Here is a 12,225-nt window from a genome sequence, read left to right as displayed (position 1 = left end):
GTGAACAAATGAAAGTTTACAAGTGATAAGAACAGCATTGATCTTTGACAAGGAAGCCACAGGGATGCAGGAAGCTACTTCCCACAGAGCCACCCAGCCTCTGCTGGGAGCCAGGATAATGGTTTTTATCATCATTCTCTCAGGAGAGCAGGGGCAATTCCTTTAGAAGAGGGGTGGGAGCCCCTGGAAGCCCTCGTACCATTTTCTTGGTGAGAATACTCATGGCCCATGATGGTACAACGCCTGAACACCATCTTGTTCTCGGTCAGCGTCCCCGTCTTGTCAGAGAAGATGTACTGGATCTGGCCCAAGTCCTCAGTGATGTTGAGGGCTCGACACTGAATGGACAAATAGGTCTCTTCATCGTACAGGTCAAGGTCATTGTGCAGGAAGAAGACTTGCCCGAGCTTCACCAGCTCGATGGACACGTACAGGGAGATTGGGATCAGTATCTGTGGGGAGATCAATTCCCATCGTATCAGAAAACGGGCCGGTCCCCCATCTCAGAACCTTCACTGGGTGATGGGAGTAACAAAGGGATTTCATGGAAAGCTCAGGTCAGCTCACATGTGGACTTTCTCTGAGAAGTTAAAGATTAATGACCTCATGCCTCCCTTGGCATTCTTAGGGTCATCTGAAAAAGAGATACACCTTCTTCAACCAGAGATATCCAGTACGGGGTAGGCACTCACCATTGCTTGTTTAATGACTGAGCCAGGAGGAGGTAAGGAGCTCTAGCTACCTCTGAAGGATAGTTAACTTACAATGTTGTGTTGGGTTCAGGTATGCAGCAAAGTGATTTAGTTTTATGTATATAATATACATATATATATTCTTTTCCATTGTCGTTTATTACAAGGTTTTGAATATGCTACACAGTAGATTCTTGTTGTTTATCTATTTTATATATAGTAGTGTGTATCAGCTAATCCCAAACTGCTAATTTATCTCTCTCCCCCCCCTTTTCCCTTTGGTGACCATAAGTTTGTTTCCTATTCAGACTCATGGTTGATCACTGCCCACTGATCCAATACCTAGTACCTATCAGGTGCTTTAGGTGTCACATGCCGTTCTAGGTCCTGCAAATGGCAGTGAGCAGAACAAAACCTCACATTCTAGTAAACAAACAAAGAAATAGATACTGGGTAGCGGTAAGTCTCATGAAAAAGCGTAAAGAAAAGTGAAAAGGGTGATGGCTGGGAGGGAGTGGATCATAAGCCATGACCTTTGCGCAGAGACCTGAAGAAATGAGGGTGTGTGCGTGAGGTTATCTGTGGGAGGAGGAGGGTTCCGGGCAGCGCATGGGTGGCTGGGTGCTTGCAGGGTGGGCGTGAGAGTCAGCAGGCCTGTGTGTGAGTGTGCAGGAAACAGCTTGGAGACGTGGTCCAGAAAGGAGTCAGGGTCCAGATCACCTAGGACCTTGTTGGTTGCAGTCAGAACTTCAGTTTTCACGTTGAGTGGATGTGAAACCACCAGAGGGTTCAGTGCAGAGGACAGCATGACCCGAATCACATTTTAAAAGGATTACTGTGCTCAATGAATGAACGAACTAATGAATGAAAAAGGATCATCAGTAAGAGGACAGTGAAACACCCTCAAATACTGTAGGGACTCAAACATAGATGGGGTTTTGTTAAAACAAAACTACAACTTGCCTTATCTTTTCATAGACTGTGATTACTTATAGAGCCTGAGGATTTTTTTAATCTGTCTCTTTATACTTCACTGCAGGTGTTTACCTACAGTCGTTGCCTTTCTTACGTCCCTCGTAGGTGCTCTATGTTTTTGTTTTTTTCCTCCTATATAGTGCCAGTTCTCTTTTTCCATCTCAAACTTTCAAATGAGAAAACACCAACCTGTGGTTTCTTTCTCTCAGTGTTTGGGGCCTGAAAGTTCTCTGTAGTTCTCTGTGCTGCATTATGTTTTGTTGTTCCCAGGTCAGTAGGGTTTACCTGTTTAGGTCTGGCAGAGGGACAGCCACACGTGGATCACTGCTATAATCTTACTTTTAAATGGAAAATGCTGATAAATATTTTCCTCTGCTATTATCTGAGGCCAAGGTCCCCTCCACAAGGCAGGGCTGGTCCTGGCATAATCCCAGTTGTGAATACTTTCAAAGACCCATAAGAAAGCGATAAACATTTCCCCATCTCAGTCCAGTTAGTTCTTTCACGGGGCCAGCGCTGATTTTTCTTTAGTTTGCAAAGTTGTGCAGATATTGGCCACGGGTCTTCTGGGTCCCAAGTTACAGAGGGCCTCCTACCTGGAGCAGAATGATCATGGTGAGGAACATGTAGAAGCCTCCAAGGGCAAGGGGAAGGATGTTGCCCTCGGCATCTGGCACATCAAAGGGAGGGTGTTCTGCAAAGGTTCCATTCCAGAGGCTGTGACCTAAGAGGAGGCAAAGCCAGGCGTGAGGCAAAATCTCCCATTAATCCTAAATGGGTCACTTACATCAGCCCTTCCCTGACCTATTGCCAGAAGTGAGTGTGCTTTGGAGGAACCCATCCTTTTTCTATATAACATAGGTGTATGTGTGTGTGTGTGTGTGTGTGTGTGTGTGTGTGTGTATTAATTTAGCTCTAAAGTGGTCCTTCATATATACTACATTTCAATCTCTTGATAGGCATTAGGTCTGTCCTCCCAGAGGAGACTAGCGTGGGGATTACTTACATTTTGTTGAAGTCCTGTTATTCAGGGGTTGGAAAGCAAGAAAGGGGCATGAGTCTTTTTTTTTTTTCAGTTGTGTGGTAGAAAGTACATGGCTGGGAAGTCTTCACAGACCTGTATCCTAGTCCCTCTTTCTCTCCCATGCACATACCCATCCACCCATCCATCCATCCAATCAATCATCCAATTACCCATCCACCCATCCACCCGTCCATGCATCCATCTATCCATCCGTCCGTCCGTCCATCTATAGCTCTGTTCACTCACTTCTCCCTGCCTCCTTCCTTTCCTTCCCTTTATCCAAAATTTTTTAATTCAAGAAGGAGTCGGTCCTACTTCTTGTCTTTGAGGAGTTCCCTACCAAGTCAGGGAGTCCGATGGAAAGATACAAATCCCACCTAGCATGAGGGGTGCTATGCTAGATCCTGGAACACTACGAGAGCCCATAGTGACAGCACCAGATGCAGACCGAACCCTCTGTTTCCTTAACTGTAAATGGGGATAACAACACCCATCAAGTGAGGATTGATAAGTGCACCTCGCACCAAGCTCTCTGAATCTCAGCATCCTCATCTCTCAATTAGTAATAATACCTTCTCCACGGGGTTGTTGTGAGAACAGGATAATCTAATGTGTATGACGCTCTTGGCCCCAGGGCAGGGACTATAGAGAATAAAAGGCATAGGGTTCCTACCCTGCCCCTAAGATACTTCTTTGCACAGGAGGTTGGGTCACATACCATCAGATACAGCAGAAGAAAGGAGAATTACAGACGTGAGGTTAAGGGCCAAATGTAAGGCACAGAGTAAGGGTTACTACAGACCGTGAAAGAAGTCAGAGCAGGCTGCATGGAGGAGGAGGCCTGGAGGGGTTCTGAAGCCCAGGTGGGTACTGGGTGATCAGAAAAGCCTGGGGAGGACATTCTGGGCAAATAAAAAAGAAACACCATCTTCACCAATTAAAGCAAACATGTGATAAATGACCCTGAATGGTGCTCATTCGAGAGCTTTCACCTCCCGCGGGAGCTGTGTTTGATACGGTGCCAGCAGCGGCCTGTGTTATTCTCAGGCAGAATAGAATCCTGCCCCTCCCAATTACTTTCTCCACGTATTTATTATCTTGGGCAATCTACCAAGCTGCTTCTGGTTGGCCTGTACCTCATCGAACTCTGTGACCTTTTAGTCATTCACTTCCTTTCCCTGGAGACGCAGTGAGATGATCTTCAATGTCCTTTCCAGGTCTGACGTTCCCTGAAAAACCTGTCCCGAAGCAGAGCTGACAGTTCTCCAGAATTTCCGGGGACACAGGGATGGCCCACAAAACGAACAGTTGGTTTTCTGGTTTGCCTGCTTCCGTCCCATGCGGGTGCTGCCCTTCCAGCCACGAGCCCCTCACATGGAGTGCCATTAGACACATCTGGGAAGCATATTCATTCAAAACTCCAGGCCACGCACAAGATTGAATCACACTGTCTTCACTGTGGTGACATAGAAAATCTCTGTGGGCCTAGGAAGATCTTAAGCTTTGGACACTGTCTTTCTTTTAATCTTTTTAAATTTTGTCCGCACCTCATGTCTTGCAGGATCTCAGTTCCCCTGCCAGGGATTGAACCCGGGCCACAGCAGTTACAGCACTGAATCCTAACCTCTAGGCCACCAGGGGGCTCCCTGGACACTGTCTTTTAAAAACAGTGATGGGTGCGATTTCTGACTAAAGTAAAGCGCAAACGCTATAGCTGCTCACTGGCGTGGGGATGGCAGGGGGTTCTGGACTCAGCATACGAGTTCTCCCTTTTGATCCTCCCTGCTTCTTTTTGGGGTCTCCTTTAGGGTCCTGAGACCCATCCTTAGTGTTAAGCCATAGAGGGGGAGAGTGGGTAAGAGTGAGGGCCCCTCTTCCCCTACCCTCCGAGGATCTACTGAAATGGCTCCGATCACTCGTGTCTACACCTCCCACAGCTGTCTACACCTGGCCGTCGTAGAACCTGGCCACGGCCCATTTCTAATCAGGTCTCCATCCTTGGCCTTGCTCTTGGCACACCAAATGGCCGAACGCTCCTCTGCATAACATGGCTCTCCTTCCTGCCGCTGTGCTTTGCTTGTGCTGCCCCTGGGGTCAAGTGACCTCTCTCTTTCCTTTCACAGCTGCCTGCCCCATCCTGTTCCTGTCCCCGCCCTCCTCTGGTGAACACCTGCTGCATCTGGGAATCAGCTCCAGCGAGACTTTCTTCCTTGATGCTCCCATAATCCCGGTCGTGGGCTGGATAATGGTCCCCTAAGGTGTCCACGCCCTCATCCCTGGGCCCTGCGAATGTGCTACCTTAGATGGCAAAAGGGACTTTGCAGATGTGATTTAGTGAAGGATCTTGAGATAGAAAGAAGAGCCTGGATTATACAGGTGGGCCCAATGATGGAACTACAAGCGCCCTTATAAAAGGGAGGCAGAGGGCCACACTCCCACAGACAAGGAGAAGGAAGTGTGAGTGGAAATTGGAGTAATGCGCTTTGAAAATGAAAGAAGATGCTTCAAAGGGAGAAACACAGGCAGACAGTAGAAACTGAAAAAGACAAGGGACCGATTCTCCCGCTGGAATCTGCAGCCCTGAGGACACCTTGGTCTCAATCCAGTGAAACCGACTTTGGACTTCTGAACTCCACAGCTATAACAGAATCAACTAGCATTGTTTTAAACCACTTAATCTGTGTTGACTTTTGACAGTGGCACTAGGACACGAGCACAGTACCTGGTACCGCCCTCACTGAGTGGGACAGATGGTGCTACTGATTCTGTTCTCAGGTTGGACTTCCTCCTACTAGACTATGAGGACCTTCCTGCTCTTTGAGGACCGGTCCTGTGACTGATTCATCTCGTTACCCTTTCATGACAAGGCGGTGCCTGGGTTCAGGAAGTATTTCTTGGACAGATACATGATGGACACTCTTCCTAAGATTTAGAGTGCATCCTACTTTCAGGGGAATGTCGTCTGCATTTGTACTTAATTGGCACCCTGTTAAAATACGGAGTAGGCTTTCTTTGAGGCTTTTCTTCCTTTAGATGAGGAAACTGAGGCTCCGAGTTGCAGCAACTCGCCCAGAGAAACAGAAGATGATTGTGGGGTTGTCCTTTCCAGAACATTCCATACCTACAGCCCCAGTGAGGCACATGAGGAAGAGGATCCCGATGCAGAAGAAGATGTCTGTGTTCATGCGCCGCTCGATCTTGCTGCGTTTGTACCGCGGGCCGCTGTTGTTCAGCATGGCTTTTGTCTCATGGCCTTTGAGAGAAAATGAGATCGTCAGCCCTTGGCCCCTGTTTGCCTCTGGCTCTTCTCCCATGAGATTTCGATACAAGAGAAGCTTCATTCTCTAACCTGAATCTGTCCTGCTGCAGGGAGGTTCTGGGAATGGCCGGAGAGACCTCACACAACTTGTCAGCAGGTTTTTACTGAACATCCCCTACCTGCCAGACACTGGTGGGCATGGACAGAGCTACTGTGCGCAGGCTGTGCCCTTGCACAACTCGAGAGGTAGCCCTCATTTTGTAGCTGTCATAGATTTGTAAGTCCATTAGGACACATTTGTAGCAAATGACAGTAAGCTGTCTTGAGGAAGGGCCATCTTTTTCTAATTTGCGCAGAGGTGCTGTTATGGGCTCAGTGGTGGGATACAGTGGTGAGAAAGATGATTCACAATCTGGTGAAAATATACAGGGAAATAAGTAAATAAGGTAATTACAGTTAGCCATAAGTCCCATGAAGTAAACAATAAATAAAGGGCTAATAAATAAGAGATGGTGTAGGAGTGTGGTCAGGGAAGGCTTCTCAGAGGAGGTGACATTTGAGAGAGACCTGAAGGGAGAGAGAAGAGTTGGGAGAAAAGGGTTTTAGGCTGGGGAACAGTATGTGCCAAGGCCCTGTGGCAGGACTGTACTTGAGGCCAGTAATTATCATGCTTGCTTCTTTGCCTAAGGTGTTGTCGTGCTCATGCAAGAGTGGTAGTGGCTAAAGGTCTCCACCCCAGCATTAACTCTGCGCAGCTACTCTCCTACCCTGGAGTTCTGCATAAAGTTCTGTTTAAAGAAAAGACAGTAAAATTTTAAAACTACTGAGCTCATTCAGGCACCCACCGCCCTTTTTTTTTCCAATTAGAGAAATTCAGGACCAAAACCTAGAAGGGACCCGCTCCAAACGAAAGAATAAATTGACACCAGAGCCACATGGAGAACCCAGGATTCTGACTCCCAGTCTATTTCTCCTTCCAGTAACTCCTGGAACCCAAACCACCCAGCTAAGAGTTGAGAGTCAAACTGAGCCTTTGTCTTTAGAACAGAGCCTCCCCTTTGGGGCTGCCAAATTGTATTCACCACGCTGTACCCCTCAGCAGTCAAATTAAAAGAGACCCGTCACACATTTTCTGTGCAAAATTAGAGAAAACCAATACATCAGCTTCAGCAGTGTGTGGTTTAATGCTACTTAGCTGGTGGCCTCGTGGATTTAAAGCAGCAACAAAACTGTAGGCGTGAGCATGCTAGGCTTATTAAATTAGACTCAAGTTGCTGCAGCTGTGCAGGGGCTGACACAGCTGTGGTTCCTGCATGACCCAGGCTCAGCCCGTAAAAGGGGTCCTCGGACCACCCCCTTCACCCACCTGCTTCCTCACTTCCTAAGATCCCCCTGTTCTTTTGGCAAAATTTGGGCTCAAGGGGGAGGCAGTATGGTGTAGTGGATAGAATGTGGGCTCTAGTGTCCGACAGAGCTTGGCTCTGCAGGTACCTGACCTTGGGTTATAGGGAATTAATCTCAGGAGACATGTGACCTTGGGGGAATTAATCCTTTTGTAACTCAACCCCTCATCTGCAAAATGAGATATAATCGTTGTGTGTTTTGGGGTGGGGGAGTGAACTGATATACACAAAGTACCTAAATTAGTTTCCAGTACACAGTAGGGGCTCAATAAATGTTTGCTGTGAGCAAACATACCTCCACACTGAATCTCTTCCTTCTGGAAAGCTCACTTGTCCATTTTCTGGCCTTTGACTGTGAGGTGCTCCCACTTTGTCCATCTGTATTACCAAAGCAGAGAATGTAGCTCTAGGCCAGTCATTCTCCCCAGGGGACACCTGGCCAAGTCATGAGAAATTTTTGGTTGTCACCTTTGAGGAGGTGGTGCTCATGACATCTAGTGAGCAGGAGCCAGGGATGCTGCTAGACATCCTATAGGGGGGCCCCCACCACAAAGAACAATCTGGAACAAATGTCAGTGGTGCTGAGGTTGAGAACCCCTGGTCTAGACAGTAACACTAAACACAGTTTGCACCATTTTTGCTCACATTTCTTGAGGCCCTAATGTGTGCCAGGCATTGTGAACCTTATAACCCTAGGAGGCAGGGGCTATCAGTGCTCCTTGTGGTGAAAACTGAGCCAGCTTCTCAGCAACTTGCAGCCAGGCAGCGATTCAGCCCCAGGCGGCCTGAGTCCCCAGTCACGATTAACTCTCCCTCCATCTGCCTCCCCACACACCGCTCCCATCACCCACTCCGACCTTTGTTTCTGATTAGGCAGAGAAGCAAATCCACGTCTATGCAGGGTTTTTGGTGCGGTAGGGATTGTGGAAGCGTTCTTGTCTACTAGGTCTACCAGATGGCATTGAACTCCATTGCCAAAGACCCTTGAAAGCAGTGACCTGTACTGACAAATATAACATCCCTCCCCCAAATTAGGGAAAGCCAGCTAGATTGTGACACAACTTTTTAAAAAACATATTTTTGGTTTTTTTAAAATTTAATTTGATTATTTTTTATACTGCAAGTTCTTATTAGTTATCTATTTTATACATATTAGTGTATATATGTCAATCCCAATCTCCCAATTCATCCCACCACCACCGCCTCCCCTCACTTTCCCCCCTTGGTGTCCATACATTTGTTCTCTGCATCTGTGTCTCTATTTCTGCCTTGCAAACTGGTTCATCTGTACCATTTTTCTAGATTCCACATATATGCGTTAATATATTTGTTTTTCTCTTTTTGACTTACTTCACTCTGTATGACAGTCTCTAGGTCCATCCACGTCTCTACAAATGACCCAATTTTGTTCCTTTCTATGGCTGAGTAATATTCCATTGTGTATATGTACCACATCTTCTTTATCCATTCATCTGTCAATGGACATTTAGGTTGTTTCCATGACCTGGCTATTGTAAATAGTGCTACAATGAACATTGGGGTGCACGTGTCTTTCTGAATTATGGTTTTCTCAGGGCATGTGTCCAGTAGTGGGATTGCTGTGTCATATGGTAGCTCTATTTTTAGTTTTTTCAGGAACCTCCATACTGTTCTTCACAGCGGCTGTATCAATTTACATTCCCACCAGCAGTGCAAGACGGTTCCCTTTTCGCCACACCTTCTCCAGCATTTGTTGAAAAACCTATTTTTCTTTCATAGTCCCCCAAAGGGAGTCTTAGGATGGATTGATGTTTTAGTGCTCTTCTATGTCTAACAAAAGTGGGAGTCTACTCCGACCAAAATGAATCAAATCAAACAAAATAACAAGCAAATGAAATACTACAAGGTGTCCCAGTGAGTGGAAGATCCAGGGAAACGTATTCTGGAGACTTCCAGGGAAGGTAGACACTCCAGGGGGACTGTGTTTCCTCTATAGAAGAAGTCTGCAGTTGTTCACGTAACAATAGACACGTACTGAGTACCCACGGAGTGCCAGGTGCTAGGTACTGGGGATAGAGCAGTCCCAAGACCTCCCTCCAATACTTCAGGTACCATTGTGAGATGTGCTGCTGTTACCTTTTTTCAATGGGAAGCAAAATCAAAGTGCAAAGGAGAGATAGGCCACCATATATGGAGCCACAAAATGAATAAAGGTAATAATAAAAACAATAACTAAAACCCACCCCGCCCTCACTTGCTACACACAGTTCTGGGTTCTTTCCATGTGCTGGGTCACTGGACCCTCATGGGGGGCCTATGGGGCAGATAGAAATATTCTTCCTGTTGTATAGCTGAGGACACTGAGGCACACAAGGTGAAGTTGCTAAGTTTGCTGAGGTTATTCCTCAGGCTCAAGGAGATACTCTTCATCCCACCTGTGGTTAGTGTCAGAAAAGTGTTAGGGACACATGAGCATGAGTCCCCCTCCCTGTCTTGTCTGGATAAGTGACAGTAACTTGGAACTGAATTATGTCTCTGTGGACCAAGTGAGCTGCTGTGATTCCAGCCTCAGTTTGCTTAGCTGAGAAATGGGAAGTCACATGACTCTACTCCTTAGAACTGATGTGCGTTCCCACTGACTGAAGATAAATTTGGAGGGGGTTTTGGAGGAGAGAGAATAAAGGACAGGGACATAGGAAGCTGTCCAGGGACAGTTACCCGCATAGATGACAATGCCAACAGCCACTTTGGTGTTTCTGATGGTGCAGCCTCGAAGCAGAAGACTCTCACTGCCAAAGCCGGTTCTGCTCTGGTCGGGATGTTCCCTGGGAATGAGGAAAGACAGGGAGCTGTTTGGTGGCCTCTCCACGCTGTCACCGGTGAGTGTCATAGAATTAGAGGGGCGAGTAACAAGATCACTCTTCTCTCTGTTCCTCAGAAGAGTGATATTAACTCAGAATCTAATCCCCACGTTCAAGTGCAACCCTTCATTGCTCCTGGGATGTCTAGTGGGGGCTGGACCATTAGAAGGGAATTACCCATCCCTAAGGACGTAATCATTTACTCACCTAAAAGGCAGAACTCTGCTGAGGAAGCCTTGAAATAAACAGACCTCACAGGAGGTGGACCAGCGACCCTGTGCAACATGCTGCATGGAAGCTTCTCAAAAGCGAGGTACATGGAGTGTTTCCCTTTCTCTAGCCTCCAGAAGCGCTGCAATTTTCCACCTCACACTAGAAACTTCTGAGTCAGTCCACATTAGTGATTATGCAGCGTCTGGCCCTTATTCTATCCTGATGCCCTCCATTTGGGTTTTTCAGGAATTTTAAATATAACTTTCCCCCAACATTGGGGAGAACAGAAAAGTAATAATCTGAACCCTTAGGGATTTTCCTCCTTCTAATTCTTTAATGCTTCATTTCTCTAGGTCCAGTTATAAGTGTTTTCCATGTATTAATTAATGGTCATGACAATCTTATAAGATAGGTCATGTTTCCTACTCATTTTATAGATTGGGAAATTGAGGCAAGTTCACAGAGCTAGTATGTGGCAGAAAGGGGATTCAAACCCAGGGAGTCTGCTTCCAGAGTGCTATACTGCCACTCGATACTCCTCTTGCTAATAATTCTTTACTGTGTTTGTAAACTACATTTATTTACATTATTTTATTTGTCTCTTCACAGCTCTGGGAAGTTAGTACCATGATCATCCTCACTCATAAGAAAGATGAAGCTCAGAGAGGATGAGAGACTTTTCCAAGGCCACTCACCTAGTACCCGGAATATCCTAGGACTTGGGAACCCAGGCCCCAGACACCAACCCTCATGTGGTTTTCACTACACCAGGGTTCCCAAGGTAGCACCCCGTTAATTGACATTGAATCGGAGTCATTCCCATTTGCAATTCTTTGAAATCTAACGAGGAAATGTCTTAGTATTTCGTTAACGTTTTTCTAGCCCTTATTTATCTAACTTTTCAACACAGAGGAGGCTTTGGCAAGTAATAGTCTGTAGTTAGAATGAAATAATAAGTGTTTTGATTTCATTTTATTAATTTTACTGTTATGAAATTTATATATGGAAAGCAATACTGCCATAAATCTATGGCAATCTACATAGGGCAGTGATGCTTGATGCCCACAGTGCCAGTAACATACATTTTCCTTTGGAAATAAAGAAAGCCAATTAAAAAGTTGGAAAGTAGAGGTGTTTTATGAATGTGATACAAATCATAAAGGTGGTCCGAGAATGGCTAAATTTTATGACCTACCTCTCTTTATCAAGGAGGGAGTTGGCTATGGATAGAATATTGGGATAGAAACTTGAATGATTCAGTGTCAGTAGCTAGTGGTTTAAAGAGCGTTTTTTTATGATTCTCTGAGGTGATAACATATGACAGCGTCTTTTTCTCCCGGTCATAATGTTCCTTTTTTAATGGATGGTAGAAAGAGATTAGCCATCTCATAGCTCTTCTATTTAGTGCTCTGTTTACAGGGATTTTTTTTTTTTTTTTTTTTTTTTGCATACGTGGGCCTCTCCCGTTGCAGAGCACAGGCTCCGGACGCGCAGGCTCAGCAGCCATGGCCCACGGGCCCAGCTGCTCCGTGGCATGTGGGATCTTCCCGGACCGGGGCACGAACCCGTGTCCCCTGCATCGGCAGGCGGACTCTCAACCACTGCGCCACCAGGGAAGCCCCAGGGATGTTTATTTAACCAACTCAGAGCATTATGAGGGGGAGCATATTTCTTCACCTCAACACTACTGACATGTTTTGGGGGATCGTTCTTTGTCGTGGGCGCTGTCCTGTGCTTTGTAGGGTGCCGAGCAGCAGCCCTGGCCTCTACCTACCAGATGCCAGCAGCACCCCCTTCCCTAGTTGTGACAACCAACAAT

The 12,225-nt window shown here is 46.4% G+C and overlaps 1 protein-coding gene across 1 annotated transcript in view; it reads right to left on the bottom strand.

Annotated features, from left to right (window-relative positions):
• ATP10B (ATPase phospholipid transporting 10B (putative)) overlaps positions 1–12,225 on the bottom strand; it is a 294,439-nt gene that overhangs the window by 62,176 nt on the left and 220,038 nt on the right. Inside the window, exons 6-9 of the mRNA XM_027084380.1 lie at positions 10,051–10,157; positions 5,813–5,944; positions 2,264–2,391; positions 200–452 (exon numbers count right to left, since the gene is read on the bottom strand). Of these exons, the coding sequence (XP_026940181.1) occupies positions 200–452; positions 2,264–2,391; positions 5,813–5,944; positions 10,051–10,157 (620 nt within the window). The remainder of the gene's footprint in view (positions 1–199; positions 453–2,263; positions 2,392–5,812; positions 5,945–10,050; positions 10,158–12,225) is intronic.

The sequence above is a fragment of the Aethalodelphis obliquidens genome, unplaced genomic scaffold (genome assembly GCF_003676395.1).
Source record: "Aethalodelphis obliquidens isolate GAN/ISIS:26980383/991018 unplaced genomic scaffold, ASM367639v1 scaffold52, whole genome shotgun sequence".
Classification (NCBI taxonomy): domain Eukaryota; kingdom Metazoa; phylum Chordata; class Mammalia; order Artiodactyla; family Delphinidae; genus Aethalodelphis; species Aethalodelphis obliquidens.
Note: the sequence above shows the minus strand (reverse complement) of the source record. Positions and strands in the feature narration are given on the sequence as shown.